Source organism: Gymnodraco acuticeps, unplaced genomic scaffold (genome assembly GCF_902827175.1).
Source record: "Gymnodraco acuticeps unplaced genomic scaffold, fGymAcu1.1, whole genome shotgun sequence".
Taxonomy (NCBI): domain Eukaryota; kingdom Metazoa; phylum Chordata; class Actinopteri; order Perciformes; family Bathydraconidae; genus Gymnodraco; species Gymnodraco acuticeps.
Window position 1 is genome coordinate 929,148 of NW_022990764.1, and position 21,736 is coordinate 950,883.

The 21,736-nt window shown below is 41.0% G+C and overlaps 1 protein-coding gene across 1 annotated transcript in view; it reads right to left on the bottom strand.

The window, feature by feature from the left end:
- The window catches only part of igf2bp2a (insulin-like growth factor 2 mRNA binding protein 2a), a 48,750-nt gene that overhangs the window by 25,736 nt on the left and 1,278 nt on the right, over positions 1-21,736 (bottom strand). Inside the window, exon 2 of the mRNA XM_034232364.1 lies at positions 21,435-21,495. Within this exon, the coding sequence (XP_034088255.1) occupies positions 21,435-21,495 (61 nt within the window). The remainder of the gene's footprint in view (positions 1-21,434; positions 21,496-21,736) is intronic.

Below are 21,736 nucleotides of genomic sequence, written 5' to 3' on the forward strand. Positions count from 1 at the left end.
CTAAATGAAAAGTGCAGAATCATTAGCAGCAGATTAAATATGGTACTTAAATTATGTGCCGAGTAAAGTTTAGCCCAACTATGTGATGACACCAGTGCTAGCTTCTTTCACTGAAGAAGACCATGACTTCTTACTAACATATGAATGATGTAGTTGACTTGCTTCAATGGTTGTTAAAAAAGAAAATTCTCTATCCTAACACGTGATATTGGAACATCTGTAACACACCCAATCAGTTTGAAGAGGATATAGCTATTCAATGTGAAGTGTACTTTGGTTTTAAAAAGTCCCTCATGTCAGTAATAAAAAGGCCTGAGCAGGTTTCTCTTCTCTAAACAGAAACTCACAAAAAGTGAAAGATTAAGCAATTGCTTCCACGCTGAAGAATTCTGTGAGATGAGGCCCTGTTTACCTCGCCCTCCCTGCTTTGTGCGGATGCCCATGCTGTCAGAGATCGGCAGTTTACGAGGCGCGCTGTCCTGTGCCCAGCAGGGGGGGGCTTGCCCCCCAAATGGATAAAAAGACATCCTCAATTGCCTTTCAGTCCACCGGCATTGTCCAGAGCACACTGCCTCAAACACTTGGGAACAAAGTCAGCTCTAGAAACCTCACACCTAAATCTACATGGGAAATTCAGTTTTTTTCCATGAAACTCACATTTTCCTTTCTGCTGTGTCCATGTAGCTGTCAAACACTCCCTTCAAATAATTCTCAGTGCAAAAATCTCTGATAAGCAGCAATATAGGCACATATTTGCTCCTATTTCATTCCTCTGTGAAAAAATCGTGCGCAAAACCGGATCAATCTTCATATTTCCCTCCTCCTTCCTTCTGTTCCAGATGAAATCCACGCTTGATGACAAAACAGACACAGGAAGTCCACATCCGCTTTGAAAGACTTCATATTGACCACAAGATAATTGATGACTTTCAAAATGAAAGATAATCTGGACTTCATCACAACCATACCATGCAGATAAAATAGGAAATGAAAACCTCTGCTGTCATAAATCACACTGGAGGCGTGTGATTACGCACCTATTACATTATCATATTACAAACCCAGTGATATGCAGTGCAACACTAATGTGTCTGCGTCTTTTATGTGTGTGGTGGTCCAATGTTTAAGTGCTGAGTGCAGTATAATTTAATCATTTGACTATCAGCTAGATTTACAGCTACTTTAGCATATGTGAGCCGTCACATCATCGCTTGTAAAAACTGTAAAGCTGAAAAATACGTCGGCACTGTTCTCATTCCTTCACATCTACTGAATGTATTTGATCATTTCATGTATACCAAGGCTATAGTGAAGCAGCATTATCTTACTGTATATGGATCAGTTTGTGTGGGTCTGTCAAATAGTCTGGTGGTCAAGCGCAGACTCGTCTAATCTGAATTAACCCAATTGCTGGTGTTGACCCTTAAGCTCTTAAGCACCTAAATGCCTTGAAATCTCAGAGAGGAAGCAACAAGTCAACAATATTCAGGAGACCCTACTGTGTGGAAGATGGCTCTGCTCCTTTTTTTCAATCTATGGTGGGGCTCTCATTTTGTTCCACTCCCTGTTGGTGGATTAACAAGGAGCACAGGCCATTTCTGTGTAGTGCTCCTCAGCACTTAAGGCCCAAGCAATTGTTGTGGAGCAGAGATAACAGGATTGGTATGAGAGAAGTGTCAATGCATTCTTGTTGTCCTTCTGCCACAAAGGTGTTGTCCTCCGATAGGACAAACAAACCCTGAAGCAGTCTCTCAGCTCACATGTTACCAGATGCTGTATGTAAAGGTGCTTTTTGTATATAAAGTATTGTTTATTATAAAACATTTCTGGAAATAACTATGCTGTTTTGTACTAACGGAATGAACAATGAGACAGTGTACACTTTGTACGCTGCTGATTGATTAGTTTCCATTTTTCTTTCAGAGCAGTTAAAGCAGGGCTTCATGTTGAATGTGAAAAGTGTCTACAGGCAAGCAAACACTTGCAATAACAATTTCCTATAACAAATGAAGAATGAATGAACATTTACTTGGTTTTTATTTGAGATTTTCTTTCATTTACATTACTGGAATAAATGTTCCACTAGTATAACAGCTAGACGATTAAGTTGTTTTCTGGAAACAAATGCTTTAGATGGACAAAACACTGCCAAATTCGGTGAGAGTGAACCAAAACATTACATTATGTTCTGTAAAACAAAAACAATGAACTGAAAAACACTAAATGCTCTGCATAGCTAAAAGGAACTATATATTTTGGTGATAATTCTCAAGAAATGGAGGTATTAGTCTCTCTAATCATTTAAACTAAAAGGTTTTGTATCGACTGTTTTTGAGAGTGAAGGTATACCTTCACAGTTCATGGGATTATTACCCTTTTATCCTTTAGTTGTAGATAAAAAAGGCAGTCCTTGGTTCATCTGGAAGGATACGTGTACTGAACTGAGATTTTCAAAGTATTGATAATTGTTCATGGTGACATTTTCCTTCACATTCATCCTCATTAAATCTTTTCATGCCTCTGGGCATTCATTTGCATTAATCAAGGATCTCTTTCGCCCATCATCCTCCAGTAAGAAAACAGCCATTGTATCTGCTCCTCTTCATTGTTCCCTAACCACATATTTTTCCACACAGAATACAGACGCTGCCGCTCCCTGGTGCTGCCAACCATCTCATCTCCTGCGTAGCGCTAAGGTGCCTGCTTCTGTTTTCCCTCCCAGCCCTCTACGGGTGAGAGCTCATCAGAATTCAACACGCCTACCTGCACGCCTGTTTCTCTTCACGCATTCGTTCTCTCTGTGGCACCCAGCGAGGCAGGGAGGCACAGGCTGAGGAGCAGGCAGGCAGACACATGCAGCCCTAATGGAAGCCACTGTCTTCCTGTTGACGTACGTCTGCCGCTCATTCTGCTGCTTAACAAAAGGATGTAAATAAGGAGAGAATGCACGCTGTGTCTTCCTCCATCACGTGTTCATTGACCAAGTCTCTTGGTACGCAGTTACATTTCAAGTAGATTGTTATATGGTGTTACTGAATGATTCAGTGTCACTTGACAGGGATAATAACAAGTGACTCAATAGATTTTCAATGATTCAGACAAAGCAATACACTCATGTTTGAGATCTGCGCAGCGTGAGAGAGCGTTTACTCTGATTCACACAGTCCTCATTAAAGCATTTATAGATGCATTTCAACAGAGCGTTCTGAATTTCACTACACAACATGGCATCATGTGTAAACTTTTATATAATGTAATAAAGAAATTAAGAAAATTACCTATTACAATTGGATAAGACACATACAAACATTGTCTTTGAGTGTCCAAAACTATTTGTATGCTGCTTTTGCTATAAAATGATTTCCTGATCTCTAGTGTAATCACTACAAATCATTGTTTTAGTGCTAAAATGTCACAGGGTGTCCAGCTGACTCAAAACACATTTCCTCCTGTCATGCCTACGAAGCCAATGAAATTAGAATTTTGTAATGTTCCATTTGTTCCATCACTGTGTCACAATGAAGTTGTATTTAATTGAAAACCGTTTGCCCTTTCACACTGAAGCCCCTCCGTATGGCTCTGATCACGAACTCACTGACAACAGAGGCAGGAAACAGTAAATTAAATTATTCTAGCGGCGGGGAACTCATCACAAGACTGAAATGTATTGGATATTTTGTTCTAATCCATTAATAATAACTAGAAATAACAATATTTAACAGAGATTAATTATTTCATTTATCTAAAAAATATCTAAAATGGGAGCTTCCATCCCACATTTGATTTAAAAATACACAACATAATTGTGACCAATAGTCAGTCTTTTGTCCAGCTAAATGATTTAAAAATTGTTCTGAAGATACATGTGTGTGGTTAGTTTTTTTCCACAAACATAATACAAATTACATCCACTGGTTTTCACTCAGTTAAACCAAACAAGCATCTATTATATATGTCAAAGTCATACTTCTGCAAACAAGACTCTAGAAAAGTCAATTCAGTGTATGTGCACTGGAGATCAAACGTTTTCATATCAAAGTTGTGCTAAGTTCCCAAACTTGGTGTGATATAAAATAAATCCTGCTCATAGCCTACATGCTCACATTGAAGGTGTGAAAACAGCCTTCTAATGTTACATTCTGTATTTACGTTATTCTGCCCAGTGAAGGTCAAACATCCAAGGGAAAAACAATAAGCTGGTTATGGTTACCACACACACACACACACACATATATATATAAGAGTAAAGGCCCTGACACACCAAGCAGTCACCAGAGAACTCGCCGACGCCGACTGTTGCGTCGCAGTGTTCTCTTGCGTCTTGGCCATGTGTCGCACTGGAACACACCGCAAAGACTTCAGCCGAGCACGTACAAACTGCGCATGCGTGAGTGGCAATAACTCTCCTTGCCAGCAGGCGGCGGTAGTGTGTATTCGTCATTCAAAAGAGGCAACAACCGGAAGACAGAGAAGAAGAACAGACTGCGTGATCTAAACAAACAACAAATAGCGTGTGCGTTCCATTTTCACTCTCGTCCATCGAAAACATGTTTCGTGCGGGACTGGAGCTATTAGCCATTGGAGTGTTGCTTGTGGAAGACATTCTCAAGCAACCGTTTCGCTTCTCATGCACTGATTCGCTAGCTGAACAGCCAATCGGAGTGATTTCTTTGTCCGACTGCCTGTGGCCGACGCACGGCCGATTCAACATGTTGAATCGGCCGTGCGTCGGCCATGAAAGGCTAAATAAGGCGTGTCACGGCCGACGGTGCGGGACACACCAAATTGAGTTTGGGCCACAGGGCACGCTTCGTCGTCCGACTAACGAAAACGGCCGATTTCGGCCTGGTGTGTCAGGGCCTTTTAAGACTCTCCAACAGTCCACAAGAAGAAACACCTACAAATGAATTAACTATTCAGATGTAGGTGTTATCAAATTAACAAATACTCTAATTATCAATGTGATGAACAAGGAACATTATGTACATTCCTGTCCAGAAATCATCTCTAACCACGCACAATGCAGCCAACAATCAATGAGCTGCAATTACAACAATAACAGTTACATCTACTGTTGCAAAAAACACTTCTCTTGCAACCCCAAGCCCCAAACGTCAGAAAAATAAATAACTAAACAGCAAGATGATTCAAGAGGACTTGCAGAGTCATGTGCCACGCTGCTCTGTCCTGTCCTGCACACATCAAACGATCGCCTGCCCTTCCACGCCGCTACTCCTTCACTGAGTACTCCTCTGAGTCCCGTCACAAAGCAGCGAGTCAGCACTGTCAGTGACAGGCGCGCAGCAAGCCTGAAGGGACACAGCTCACACGCAAGCACACACACAAATGTAAAGCTTCTCTACACACACACACACTGATGCATTTTCTGTGTCTCTCTCACACACCTCAGTGCTAAGAGCTGCTGACAGGTGGACACCAGCTCATGCTGCGGCGCTGCAGTGTGGCTCCGCTGTCGGCTACTCCTCGTGGCCGCTTCTCTTGCTTTATGTTCAGGTGTGCAGCTTGAGGTCTCATCCTTTAATCTGCCGACCACAAGGTATTATACAGTAGCTGGAAAGCTGAGCCACCTGCCATAGGTGTAGGTCCCGGCAGGGTTAACCTGGATCAATACTGCACGCACACAACAGGCCTCAAACTGTTTTCCTGCCTGCTTTCCTTCCTGGCTGTCGCATGCTTCTCTGCAGTCTCTCACTCATTGTCCCTCCTGTCTCACTACTCCCTCCAGCTTCCTCTAGAGTGCGAGCTATACTTGTTCACACACACGTGAGCGCACTACCTCTTCTCTTTCCCCTCCCTCTGTCTGCTGGGAAGTTCCTCACAGAGTGAAAACACAAAAAGCAACTAGCAGGTGGGGAGTGAAGATTTACTCTCTGAGATACAGAAACACTGACAAGCCTGATCAGTAAGCGGCATATTTAAAAACACACCTGCCAGTCACAGCTGCCGTCACTGAGGAGTCCTCCAGCAGCAGTGCAAAGCTTTTTGGAAATAACAAAACACACTCCGCAGCTCTGAAATACAGGGCCGAGAAACGGTGCCAACCCGGGAGACGCTGGCTGACACACATGTTGAGTTTAATGTAAAATAAAATGTATTATTTAAGAGAAACGGTGTGTTGGTTTTTGATGAGTGCTTTTGATCAAATTAATCTTGGTAAATTTACATTTTAAAGGATCTGAAAAATAGCACTCTTGTAGTTTGTGTTTGCTTTTACATGCATTGTTTTAGATCATACTGTCAATAATGCTTTTTAGCATGCAACAGTTAAAAGTTGACACTTCGTTGATGTTTGTATATTATTAAATATTTATAATGGTCTCAAATAAAGACTTACCTGTTTAGATAAAGAGAAATGTAATGTAATTTTAATCAAACAGAGTTAATGTAAAGGTCCAGCGTGTAGTATTTTAGTGGCATCTAGAGGCCAGGTTGTAGATTGTGAACAATTGAATACCTCCCATTCCAAGCTGTAATTGAACCTACTGTGGTCTTCTGGTGCATTAGCTGCATCCAAAATCAAGATGCCACGTCAACGTTAGTACGCAAAAAGGCCTTTCTATCCATTCTGGGCCACTGTAGAAACATGGCAGTGCAACATGGAGGACTCACATATGTGGAAGGGCTCTTTCTAACAAAGCACATTGATTCCAACATTTATGATTATATTGTAAGTAATTACTAAATATTTAAGGGCTTAAAAAATTCAGTTACACTGAAAAAACAGAAACATTGACTTTAATTAAATGTATTATGTCGACAGATTTCACATAACTGTATTAGAGTAGTTGAAAGCAATAATATTAAGTTTAAATCAAGAATAGTTGGGTCAACTTAATATTATTGCCTTCAACTAATCTAATACAGTTATATGAAATCTGTTGACATAATACATGTAATTAAAGTCAATGTTTCAGTATTTGCACTGTAATTAATAAGGTGATTGAGAGAATATGAAGAGGCAACAATTTAAGAGTAATTGGGTAATTATTTTTAGAGCAAAGAAATTGCTGGTGGTGATTGTGAGTTGAATCCCTTTTAATAAATGCAGAGACCTGGTGTCTATAAAAATTGAAATTGACCAATAAATCTATGTATTTATCTTTTTAGTTACACTTAGACAATTAAAACTTGCCTCTTCCTCAAAATAATATATGAGAACAGAGATTCAAATGTATTTTACATCGGTGAGTAAAGTGTATTTAAGTAAATAAAGTGTGTATCCCAGATAAACCATGAAGAGATCAATGAAGTGGTGGGATTATTTCTATAGGACACACATGTACTAGTTGAGGGGGGGGACAAAACTAACAGGTTTAAGGTTACAATTACATCAACAGTTAGGACATTAGAAACACTGGATTATATTTACTGACAGGAGAATGTTAAATTCAAGGGCTGCTAAAGTGTGTATGGAAAAACAACACACACTTTCCTTACTGTCATGGGAATCAGCTCTATAATATGGGTGGAGTTAAATGGATAAGGGCTTCCAATACATTAATTGCACACAAAGTGCTCCTCACAAAACCTTGAATCATCTTGTGTCACGTGATTTACAAGTGGCTGAAGTGGCATTATCCCCGTCAGACTCTAATCCTGCGGCTAAAACGGCTCCAAATCCTGACCTACTCTCTGATATGAGGCAGGGGGCATGAGGGGGAGTTGAGGCTGATTCAGATCCAAGGCTCAGTTTATGTGTATTTGTTAGGTGGATGCCTGTATGCTGTGTGGGAATGTAATACGTAGATTCATTATATTATCGGGGAAGCTCAGAGGGTTGTCGGCACTGATCAATACGCGATAAATACTTGAGTAAATATCCTGAGTAGACATCGATATCTCAAGCTGGAAAGCCTGAGTTAAACTGCAGAGGAGAGCGGGTGGAAATGCCTGTTGTGTGTGGGCAGCATTTAAAGAAAAACAGAGAAGACGAAGAAGAATTACTGGTGAAAGCCTGAGGGAAAGATTTGTTGTTGGTACCTCCTATGTATGTATCTATAAGGAAGTAGAGGCTAAATGACTGGTGAGCTTGAGCAAGTCTTCAACTCGCAAAAGCATAAAGCTCTGCAGACTCCACAAACTGTGCAACAAATATATTTGTTCATCGTTTTTATTCCAGGTTGGGTTTCCTGACATAACCTAGAGCAGTGGTTCCCAAACGGTGTGCCGTGAGGCAAGTCCGGGTGTGCCGTGGGATTTTGTGACAACCATACGTTATTATTGCAATATACAACTACACAAAAATAATTATTTTTTAAATTTACTATATCAGTACTTTGTAGCTTTATATGTACGCAATCTGCGCGACTTGCGCGTCCACATCTCCACGTGCAGTGCTGCATAAACATGGCTGAGTCAGCGATAACTTTCGAGGGGTGAAGGTATGCCCATTATTTTGAGTTCGTCCGAAGAATAGACAGGAATGTGACGGTGAGGTGCAAACTGTGTCCAGGCCAGAAGCTGTTATCCACTGCTGGAAACACCACGTCAAACCTCAACAAGCACCTGCAAAGAACACATGCTAAGGTGAAGCTAACGCACACGCTATTTGTTGTTTGTTTATATCACGCAGTCTGTTCTTCTTCTCTGTCTTCCGGTTGTTGCCTGTTTTGAATGACAAATACACACTACCGCCGCCTGCTGGTATGGAAAGTTATTGCCACTCACGCATGTGCAGTTCGTACGTGCTCAGCGAGTAAAATAACGAGTTACTTTATGTAGATAGTAACGAAGTAGTGTAATATATTACATTTTTTTAGTAACGACCCCATCTCTGAAGTTGGCGTTCTCTACTCTGATTTACATGAAGAATAACAGGAGGTCACGGCTCTCTGTTGAACAGGACTTGCGAGTGGCCCTCTCCTCAGTGCCACCAAGGATTAAAAAATTCTGCGCGCCCGACAGGCACATGTATCTCACTAATTTGTAAGTCGGCAAAAATATTTACAATAGCACATGTTTCAATGCTGATTGCTGAAATGTTACATTTATAATTTGTAGTTCAGGACCATGGACAATGCAGCTTCCTTGCATTGACAGTTTCCTTTGCCTCATTTTTAATTTTGTGACCTGTCTGGTTTAAATGAGTGTGTTGCTGCTTTGATGAAGCCTAATTTGATAAAGTTTCAAATTAATTTCTGAGATATTTTGTTAATAAATATTTCACGAGTAATATAGTTGTCTTTGTCACATTTTATTTGGCATTAGTAAATAATTATGCACATTTACAGATATTTTACATGATATGAGTGATAACACGTGTTATAAGGGCTATTTTGCACAATAGGTGTGCCTTGAGATTTTTACTTGTCCTTTGGTGTGCCTTGGGCACAAAAAGTTTGGGAACCACTGACCTAGAGTATCTGAGTACAACAGCACAAGCTTAAAAAACAAACAAAACAAATGTGGTGTACCACCTGAGGCTCAATATTAATAACAATTAGAGACAGTCTCTTTTTCTAGACAAGATATTCAAGGTTGCAGTCCACTAATTTAACAACTATTTCCAGCCCTGCTCAGGCTTACAACTCTCCTCCACATAGGAACACCAAAACAAATCTGCAAGCGTTTACAGGCCGGCAGCTTTTATCATTCCTGGCAGAAAACATACAAGGCTGGTTCCCCTCTTTAACAATCACCCTGTCTAAGTTGAAGGGGCTATTAGGAGTGAGGGCTGAACTGAAAACATAGGTGCTCATTCTTCAAGACAGCCATAACACAACTGCTCTGAAAGTGCTGAGTTAGTGTGAAGGCTGGGTAGAATAGAGTACAACCAAAATAATGACACAGATTATAAGATTGTTCGCTCTCTGTAGAAACATCTGCAGTGGGGGGCTGCTTTTTTACAAGGACACTAGAAGCCTGCAAAAAATTACCAGTGATATGAAATGCAAATCAGAGCTGCTTTTGGTCAGCTGGCATTTATGTTATTTGATCAAATCTTTGTGTGTGAGAGTGTGTGTATGTGTGAAAAATGTGCCTTTAGCGAAGGGATACGCCAGCTTTGATGATGTCTGGTGATTGGAGGAAGCAGCAATACTGTAAGGCTACGTTTACACGGAGACGAAACGGTTTGCATCTGCTATAGTTCTCTATCGTATGGACGGTTCGTCCACACGAGGCCTTAACGGAACCACGGAAACGGAACCACGGAAACGGAGCCCTCAAACGATAACGGCTCCCAAGGTGGGTAGATCTGCGGACGAAACGCTCTGGGGGGCTAAACGGTGTACGTGTGTACGTCCTATACGATCATTTCCTGATAGCGATGATGCCATAGCCCCGCCTCTCCCCACCTCTGCTGCTCACCCCAGCGTCATTTCACCAACAACAACAACAATGGCGGATCACAGGGTTGCTTTCGTGCTCCAGACGCTACTGACCATGCTACAGATGTTAGTGCAAAATCTACAGCTCCTCTACCACAACCATCAGCAACAAGTGGACATGGAGAACTACATGAACTACATGTTGCTAAATCCACCGCGGAGAATAAACAGAAGGGCAACCAGGCAACCATGGCAACCATGCTCGGGAGGTCTTATTCGCTGCTTTTGGTGTATTTTGTGGCGGAAGTACAGCGCCACTTACAGGCCCGGCATATGTACTACAGCGTTTCCAGCGGGTCGAGCGGTCTCGTGTGGACGGACACGTTTCTTGAGCCGATTCCGTGTGGACGGAAGACTTTTTTGACGTTGACTAAGGTTCATTTTCGTTTTTCGTCTCCGTGAAAACGTGGCCTAAACGTCAGAGGTGGTCGTTCATCCATCAAACGATGCAACAGAGCACTTGTCAACAGGAAGAAGAAACAAGTCCTTTAAATTCAGAAGTGCAGCATATTTGATGTATCATCTTCAGCTGCTCTGCATCCACACTGCTGACATCAAACTCTCCTTTGAAGCTTGTCATTCTATATCTCTGTAATTTATTCTCCCGCAATGTTGAGCGACCGGAAAACGGCCTGCCTGGAGTCACTCCTCAGACCACTTAAAACAAAACCATCTAAGCAACAATCTCTGAAATGAACTGTTGCCTCCCGCTTGGGGGAATGGCAGGAACACACACGTGTGCAATGACATGGACACACACACGCAAACGTCTAGTGTTGTTGAAGAATTTCACTAGCGGTAATCACAACTCTACTAAGAATAAACTGCCTGTCTCTGTTACACTAACTGATCGGGCGGCTCAAATTCAGCTTACAGTACATAACATAGAGTTGTACGTTATTTACACCCTGTAATGCTAACACACAGCCGGCTTCATGTGCTGTGCCAGGGGAGCAATGACTGTGAGCTGGAGGGAGGCGGCGAGAGACAACGCACGCAATCTAGGTGGTACGCATGACATGTTACGCTGACACAAGACATTCACATGCAGGGAGGAGGATGATGGAGGGAAGACAAGCACCGAATGCTGCAGCGTGACTCCCTCGAGTGAGCTGCACCTTGTGAAATTCAACAAAAAATCCCCTGAACATGTACAGAATAAGCGTGTTAATGTTCAGCAAATTAATGCGGGGGAAAAAATGCAATCTTTCAAGACCCCATTCACTTTTGCAACCCTCCAACGTGAGCTCATGCATGGCTGCTTAGGCATCAAATATTTACTATCCTGCCGAGCTGAAGATGTCCGTGCTTTTGCCTTTGGGTTTTTTCAACCAGATTGTGCTCTGCTATAGGGACACTCTTCAATTTTAATTGGATTTGTGTCAGTGTATGCTTCATTTAACCTGACAGGGACGGACAATTCATCAATCAGTGTCATTACGTTGTTTGCATGTGCGAGACAGAGATGCTGCTGAAGAACTCTATGCTAAACACATACGCCCAATCAATCAATCGGCTGGAATCCCATAAACTTGCAATCTAATTTGTTCGTTTTCGTTTGTGATCTTTAAAGGTCTCCTATTATACAATTTTTAGGCATATATTATGGGTCTCAGATATATAAAAATCTATAAAAAACATGTCTATGATGTGTTTTGCTCAAAATATCAAACAGATCATGCATTTGAGACATCCCTCATATCACTCTATTCCAGCCCTGTTAGAGAACTGCAGGTTCGGGGTCCTTAGCTTGAAAAAAAAAAAAGAGGAGGGGGAGCTAATGCCTGCTCAGAATTCTACTGGAGATACAGCTAAATGCTGCCGTGATTAAATGGCATATTATGTTCCAAACCACATCAAGGATTATTTCTTAAACAGTATGGAGTGTTAGGGATGCTTGCTAATGTAAACAAAGACCATATTACGTCGGGCATTGTGTCTGATAGCAACGCTTCTGATAGTGCCGTAGGTCCACGTTTAGGATATTACATCATATCGGACGCAAATCTGGATCAGCTCCGTTGTACCCCCGTTTTTAGAGATTTGGGTACGGAGGAAAAGGGAGAGGGTTTTGTTTTCTGACACTTTGTTAGTTCCCTGACACACCGAGGACACATATGTATGTATAAAAGACATCAAAAAGTGCATTTTGCATGATAGTTCCCCTTTAACTCGTAAAAACAGCGCATTTAAAGTGGGAACATAAACGCTTATAAACCAAAACCAAGATAGCACTCACCCTTACAGGAGAGCTACCGCAGCAGCTACTGCACCCATGGGAAACCAAGAGTATGGACTGCTTAGTGAAACACACACAGATTGACCTCTTCACGATAAAACATTCTGGGCCTCCAGGGAAACATTACAGAGGGTCAGCGAGAAAACAACTAACTACAAACGGTTTTTTTCACATTCTGTTCACTGGCCCTGTGTGTGCAGCTGCATGAAAATACTCCACTGAAATGTTATGTGGTGTGATACAATCAGAAGGACTCCCATAGGGTCCTCCTGTTTCCCTGAACTCTTCTCTACTCTTCTCTTTCTGTCCCTCCATTGGTTTCTCACTAACACTCTCTTTCACATACATGCTCTGTCTCACAGTGTGACTGACTGGGTTTTGGCATGGGCTCGGTCCTTTGGCAGGGGGGCAGATGGAGCCGTCCTACTCTCCAGCACCTGCCCGGTCTCGGCAAATCATAGTCAGGATCAAGCACAGCTGTGTAAAACAACAGGTTTTATGGCATGTAATAATAATAAACACAAATTCTGCTGATTTGTGTTTATTATTATTACATGCCATAAAACCTGTTGTTTTACACAGCTGTGCTTGATCCTGACTATGATTTGCCGAGACCGGGCAGGTGCTGGAGAGTAGGACGGCTGAAACTGAAGGACAGGCTAAAATTGCTGCCACAGCTGAGTTCTGTAAAAACCATAGGGTTTCACACAGTGAATGTTTTAAAATGTAGATATGGTTTACATAAAGAAATAATAACAATCAGTGGACCAAAACGTAGGATTTGTTATCAAATAGTTTAAAATTGGGGGAAACAATACCCGTTGGAACTAGCGGCGGCAGCAGCCGGTTAGCTCATCTTAGCATTAAGACCAGAAGCAGTCAGTATGCTATGCTAAGATGAGCTAAGCAAAACTGTGCTGGTTGTAGCTTCATATTTAATGGACACGCAACCAGCCCAGGGGTCAGTTCCTACCCATGAGGGTTTCACAAGACCCCCCCCACATGTTTAATGATTTATAGTTCATCCAACCTTCTACAAACATTAGAATTTTCCCCCAGTCTTCTACTTTCTTCAGGCCTCTTATTTCTTGCACTGCAGCTGATATCTACATTTAAAATGTCTCGCTCTTAAACTAAAATAAAGTTGACTGCACAGTCTAAAGACAGAGTGGAGTTAAATGTAACTGCTCTATGTTGGGATTTTCCTTAAATACATTTTTATTTTTATCATCAGCCTAACAGCCTGGATTCGGTTAGTTTATAGATCTAGAGAAGGCAAGATTAAGGGCTGATATGGACAATTTCAGTCAAATGCACAGCCATAAATCCTCATGTTTGTGAGCAGACCCATCACAGTCTGCTGTGTGAGGGGTAAATCCTCTACAAGCCACCAGCAGCCTCTATGACAGGGGGGAAGAAATGCTGCCCTCTATCAGCAGTGCTCATTTCTCCCCATGCAGGAGAGCCCACACACACTGAGAGGAAAGCGAAAGCATAAGCATGCGTGTGGGTCATAAACCCGTCCTTGACTCGGAAGTCTTCTCTTCAGTCGGAGACAGAGGAAACACAATGGTCAGACTGTGCTCCAGGTTGTGTCAGAGGCTCAGCTGTTTGCAGACCTTACTGTGGAAGACTTGTTCTGTTGGGGGGGGGGGGGGGGGGGAGTTTCCCAGCTTCCGTTGCATACATATGGAAAAGGATGGAAATGTTGGCTCTGAGTGGGTTTATGAATAAGAAAGGTCACAAAAGGGCTGCCGCTCTGACATAGATGGACAGCCCACTCAGCAGTTTTCTCTGCCGCACTTGTGGGAAGAAAAATGAGCACTTGAAGGTTTCAATGAAGCAATAGCTTTACACAGCCATTTTTATTGAGGCCCCTCACCATGCCATGTTTTCACCGTCATATAAAATCAGCACTCTGACCACAGCACACCCGTAGCTTGGATTGCAGGCCGGGGCTTGCAGCTAGAAGTGCAGTCTCCACTCTCCTGGGAAATAGGTCGAAATTACAGGGTCCCCAAACTGACAGCAGTTCATAACAAATTTAAGCTGTAATCATGGGATTCTGACAGTGATATCAAAATATATTTTAATGATCACTTGTAGAGTGAATATCAGGGTGTCGCTGCAGTTAACTCAACTTTTTGTTTTCTGCAGATTATGTGGCGTAGTGTTCTGTGCACTGGAGGACTTTGGGTCCAGCTCTCCTCCTATAACGAAGAAAAACACTCCAAAACCGGTTCCTATGGCAACCTGGAGAATCTAATCTGAAACAGTTGGAAATGAAGAAAAGCGCTACCTGAAAACACACACACATTAAGTCGCACAATGGCACAGTTTTGCTCCTGCATCAAGGTGCTGCTAATGTGAAAAGACTATACTTCCACATCTGCTGTTTCACAGGAAGCTGACTTATTTGGAATTAGAGCTGAATGCAAACAGGACTACACTATTCTCTACAACCAGGGATATTGTGCACAGTAGGATGCATTTTACTACTCTGAATGGACATAGTATTTAGAATCTCGGAGTATAAATATCTTCTGGCTAGATCAAAAAGTTACGCTTGAATTTCACATAGCTAATTTTCCTTTGCTCAGTAATAAGCGTATAATTGAGGCCGTGTTCTTGCCTGTGTTGCATTATGGTGACGTCTCTGCCTCCCATAGTTCCATATTATCACTCCACCCTTAGATTTATTACCATTTATTCAACTCATCTTTGTATCTTGTATGAAAAGTTTGGGTGGGCGACACTGGGCGTCGATAACAGTAAGACGCCACCGGCACTGGATTCTATGTATTTATAAAACCCTTAATGGCAACTTGCCATCATATATCACTTACTTATTGTACAACACACTTTAATTCAATCTTAAAAGATGATTACAAACTGCATATTATTTCATATCATACAATCATTTTTCCAAAGGTATTCAAAAGCATAAAAACTCAAAAGAGTAACATTAAACAATCCTTAAGGGTAGCACCATATATGAATGTTACGGTTGTGTTAAGAAAAGGATTTGAATTGTGGAGGGGGGGGGGGCAGACTGTTTTAAAGAAAAGGGTTACATTTATAAAATGAATGAACTTTGCTTTACAACACATCACATTCAGTGTGTGTGTGTGTGTGTGTGTGCGCGTGCGTGCGTGCGTGCGTGAAGCCCTGAGCCAGCATAACGGAGCCTCTTCATGAGTCTCGATCCCTACCACTCAAACTGTTTGCATACGATTGGCTGCATGTAAGCATTACGGCCCCGTGGCTCACCCTGATTGGCTTTTGGGAGTTTTTGCCATATTAATTTCACCTGTCCAAGACCCATCAAGGCTATAAAGTTCCAGAAGGGTTATATGGTGTTGATATGGGACAAGGACGGGGTCTGGCCGTGTGAGAAATGCCACCTGCTGTGCGCCTCAGCTGCCCATCCTTCTACAGCCACCACACCCTACTGGGCACACTGTGAGCACTGGCACACGGAGGGGTCAGTCAGAGTAATAAAGTGTTCCTCCAGTGTGTAGCTTTTAGCTGGGATTTTATAGCTTTTGTGTTTCTCCAAGCTGTGTGTGAACATATCTACACATAACCCCCCCATTGCCAAACACTCATATCCACATGCTGCACACATACAGACAGACAGTGCAACAGAGGGATATAGAAAAGGAAGGAGAGACAGAGCAGCCGTTACATCCTCAACATACTTCCCCCAAAAAAGAACATGGGTACTAACTGCATTACTCATAATCATTATTTAGAATTCATTAAATATTCACATGCAGCACATTTAAGATTCCAGCAATTCATCAAACCCTGCCTTGCTGAATAGCATCATTAAACATCTGCTCAAACTCATGTTGCTCAACTATGTGAAGTATTGGGACGGCTGTCATATTTAGATTTTGTACAAAGTGAGAATAAAAGAAGATATCATTTTCAGAAATTGAATGTAATTGATTAGAAATACAAAGTTTTGGATGACTGAGATCATTTCTAATAAATGTAATTGAACTGCTAATAGTGCTTCTTACCTACCTGTCAAATACTTCATATGATAGACGAACATTAGTTTGAGCAGATGTTTTAGGATGCTGTTAAGCTAGGCAGAGTTTGATTTATTGCTCATGTCTTCAATGTGCTTCATTTCAATATTTAATGAATTATAAATAATGATTATGAGTAGTGCGGTATGTTACCAGGTTGTTTTCAGGAGGGGAGTCATTTTTAAATGAACAGCTGCTCCATATTTCCTTTTCAAAATCATTCTGTTGCTAACAGTATGCAGATATTAAAATGTGTTTTATTTTCTAGTAACAGAATGAGGATTTTTCATCAGTTACAAGAAGAAGAATGGCTGAAGTGGCTCAGATAAAGGAGGCTCCATGCTGCTAATCTCTGATCAATAAGGGTTTATTTACTTAAATGGACTCTATCAATAACTCTCATCATGAAATACTAAGAAACAGTGAGAGGAAATGTGTAATAGACAGGCAACAAATAAAAACGCAGGCAAAATAATGAGTCATTCTGCAGTAATACGTTTACTCATGCAACAGGTTGGAGCGGAATATGAATTGCAGCTTACTGAGAAATCAATCTCTACGGTTGCTGCTGCGATGCACATGCAAGTGTCTGTAAAAAAAAATATATATATTCCACCTCTTGGGGAGTTTAAACAGCGATTCCACCCCTCTGTTAGACACACAATGAATTTAAAATGCTCTCACATCTTATCTCGCGGCTCCCTTAAGCTATACTGTATACTCTGTTGCACAAGCAAGTCTGTTATCACTTCAGGAGAAAAAATACATCCTATTCCACATTCAAGCTAAAGTTAATAATTGCTATACAATATTGTAGCGCTAAGAGAACAGCTAATATTTAAATGCAGTGCCTTGAACACACTGAAATAAAAGGCTTCAGCCGATACCAAACAAGTTGTCATTATTTCTTTAAGTGCAAATGGAGAACCTTCTAGTGTTGAATCCTTTTTAACAGGAGCTCTGTCAAAGATACATTATTCCACAACATGGAGTCACTCTTAATGAGTGAAAAAACATCAGATGGAACAAACTTAAGTTAAAGACAATGACTGGCTCTGTAAGGCGGAAAATTAACATAGTTGAGAGACACCTCGGGAATCTGCTTCAATCGCTGGACTAAACGGATCACTTTGAGCCCTCGCTCCTCACAGACAGGGGACATGAGGAGTCAGAGAGGCGGGCAGCGGATGTGGGTTTAGAGGGGAGCAGTGCACTGCCTCCTGCTATCACTCCGGACAAAACTGGAGTCTAAATTGGAGAGCTTCCCCTACACCCAGGATCAACTGGGGAGTATTAATGGATTCGGAGTGGATCAACTGATGGCTATCGTATTTTGCTGTTTTGACTCAGTGCACTGACGACCCAACACACACATGTGCATGTGCACCACTGTGGTGCAATGCAGATGTTTACACCCACTTCTTGGTCTGTATCCTTTGGTGTGAAAAAAAGGTATTGCAACCAATTTAACTTTATTAAACAACACTCACATGCAAATGGGTTTCTATGAAGTGCACCAATAGTTTAACATGTGTTTCTTGTGATACAGTGCTAATAAAATGTACCACATGAGTAAGGACTCAATCACAAATTCATCACATGTTCTTTGAGCACATTTTCACTCCAGGTGAAGAGAGGTAAAAACAAAAACGTTTGTGTTTGTTATCAATGGCTTGAACAGCAAATAAAAAATCATATATATTGTTCAGTGAAACGTGTTTACCGCACAACAACATGACCCCATAACAACAGGACAACACACTTCACAAGCTTGATATGACTCACACAGAGGAGTAACGGTAGTGGCTTTGTCCACACCTTCACAGCCCCGCCTGTTGATAATCAAACCACACGGCATACTGTTTATATAGGCCCAATATCAATTAACATCAAGTCACACTCTGTTTCCTGGTGTTGCAGTGACACAGCCACCTGTTTTGCTTAACAAGAAAGTTTACAAAGGTAAAAAAAAAAATGGTTTTCTCATTCCTGGTATCAAAATAAGCAACCATTACAAAAAAGTAACAAATACGAAATCAAAATGTCTGAAAGATGTTCAGGTTTGAGTAAACAAACCTAATATTTTCTTCAAACTAAGATGTATTCTTCTAATCAAATAAAGACAATATTAATTAAATAATTATTGATAATCTTTCTACCTAAATCTACTTTTTTTTCTCTGATGTTTTGAGAATGTAATTGTATTTATTATTTGATAACCAAATGATTTAACTATTGATACTTCAAATCTACAATTATAATTAATAGGAGAACATTTCCTTTTGAATAGCAGTTTTCTCAGCATCGAAATACAAGATGAATTTATAGGAAATAACCTACATTATTATTATTACACTTGTTTCACGATTCATTTTGATAAAATCATTTCCTAAACTCAATTAAGGTGCAACTTATGATTCTTTATTTTGCAAAACAAGAACCTTCAAATGCTTTTATAAAGAAAAAATGAATTATATCAAAATGATATGAAACCTGACCTATTTGGACTACTCTTAAATGTATAAATCAAAAGTGAAATAACATTACAAAAAGAAATACGCCATCAAAAATGCATCTATTCTATGTTGATTTTAAATTGCATTGGAAAAGGCCCAATCTTTTCAGATTAAACCTATTTACAAACATAATTGTATTACAAAGATAATTTAATAAAACAATGACAAAGTTAACCCTTAAAATTTGATATAATTTAAATGTTATATCCCACTATGCTTATTAGCACACTAAAGACATTAACCAACAGAAAAACACAATAAAACACAATTAGCAAACTACAGCAGCCTCACAAAGCCCAAAACTGCCAGCAGGCCTGAAGATGAGCTCCCACATTAATATGGCAACAACAACTGTCAAATGGTTCATTCCTCAAGCCCTATCACTATAGTAACCATACATACATTACAAATATAATTCATAACAAAATGTGTACATTATATTATGATCTGAATACAGGATTTAGACATAGGAAATTGTTTCTAAAGTGTACTTAAATATAAATGTTTTTTTCTCAAAATATCTGAGAAAATTCAAATGGATTACGTCTACATATTAATTATATTGGAAATGTGCATCAGGTAAATCTCTACAGACACAAGAACAATATCCACTGCAGGACGAAACAACGCATTTTAAGATTTACATTTTTAAGTAATGAAAATATTCTGTAATAATCTCCAAAAGCCCTACGTATTGAATAAACAACGGTAGGAAGGTTTTAACATCAATGTAAATGATCACCGTGGAAAAGCATTAAGTTACACCTCCACGTGAGATTTCACCCAGTTTACAGATTCGAAATGAACACCTGTACGTGTCATACGCTGCTCTCATGTCGACCTCACAGATATGGTGAAGATTTCACTTTACATGCCTGTTCAGAACATGCGCACACGTCCAGCAGCTCCACACTGCCTATTGGACGCATGCAGGCACATGTATGGACATTTTCTCTATCTGATTCCGCCTATAGCCGTGCAGTGTGCAGGGCCATCATGGCAGCCATTATGAGGCTCTCCCAACATTGCCATGGCCTACGTGTACGCTAACTGTGGGGAGTGGCACAGCATTTTTACACAATTTTGCGCCTTGCGGCTTACAAAACGCCTTTAAGTCGAGCCATAAAGCGAGGAAACAACACAGCAGCTCGAGTATTGGACACTTTAAAACATACAGTTGTTTTACTTTACGGTGTGCCACAAGAGAGAGAAAAAAAGCGAGGGCTGTAATGCAGGGAAGTGTAGCCTGCACTGAAGGGGGAGGACTGCTGGAAGAATAAAGTATGGGTCACGTGTTTCTCCACAAGGGGCTTGAATATTTACCTTTTTGTCACGCAATGTAGTCTTTCCCTAAAGCCAAAGTCATTGTTGTGAGAGAGAAAAAAAGGTGGAGCTATACGTGTTGAGAGTGTTGGCTGCACAATCTGCCACAAAGAGTGTATTACGCATTATGTAAAGGGGGGATGTTTAATTATTATTTCCATGAAATTAAACGCTTTTATGTTTTTACACTGCGTAGAAACTGACCAAAAGGTTCCTTATGACGTACAACAAGTGCTGTGTTTTGGATTTCAGAGTAAATATAGATTCGCTCACAAACATTCAACTCGAGCTTTCCTCGCGCACACACACAAACCGTGTTTCTCACATACATACACACATGTATAGGAGAGGCTCAGCTGATTGGTATGCAACTCATCGTGCAATGCAGTGTTACAGTCAATATTGAAACCTAACTTTATCGCTTACATACTGGGAAAACTAATTATGTATGTGAAGCAGCATAATACGAAAGTGTGATTACAGCTTATAAAATCCAATTAAGAGGCCATTATTACATGCATGCGTGGGTGTGTTTGTGTGTGTCCATGTTTTACAGTGGGATAGGCCTTGCTGCAGATCATGCGGGCAGCAGACACCGTGTGTTCTGTGGATGTTGGGATTAAATTGATTCTTTGTCGCTTTGTTTCTGTTGTTTAACCACAATACAATTACATATCCCTCGCCAGTAAATAAAACATGGCCAGGGACGTGAAAAATCACACACAGAAGCCCAGAGAAGAGGGAAATGTGCGAGCTATATTTCACAGCGGAAGCTTACAGGTCACAGTCAGCATGGGGCGGATGATGACACAAGAGTGTGTGTGTGTATGTGTATGTGTATGTGTATGTGTGTGTGTGTGTGTGTGTGTATGTGTGTGTGTGTGTGTGTGTGTGTGTGTGTGTGTGTGTGTGTGTGTGTGTGTGTGTGTGTGTGTGTGTGTGTGTGTGTGTCAGAGTGTAGGCCTACCTTAGTTTTCTTGGAACAGAGTAGTCTATCTCTATCACCTTTCCGTGTAATTCAACATTACCTGTAGAGACGAAAATTGATAGTGTAACATTATCTGTATGTCATGAAAGCAACAATGCAAACTGGTAGGCCTACACAGCAACACTTTGAATCACTTCACCAAGTAGGTGCGTCCCCATTCAAACAGCCAACCCCTAGAAAAAGTACTGTACCCGGGCGCGTTGTGCGCAGGGCGGCGGATAAACTACTGGGTATGTTTGGATAATAACAACCTCACCGAGACATTTTGTTGGTTAAAATTA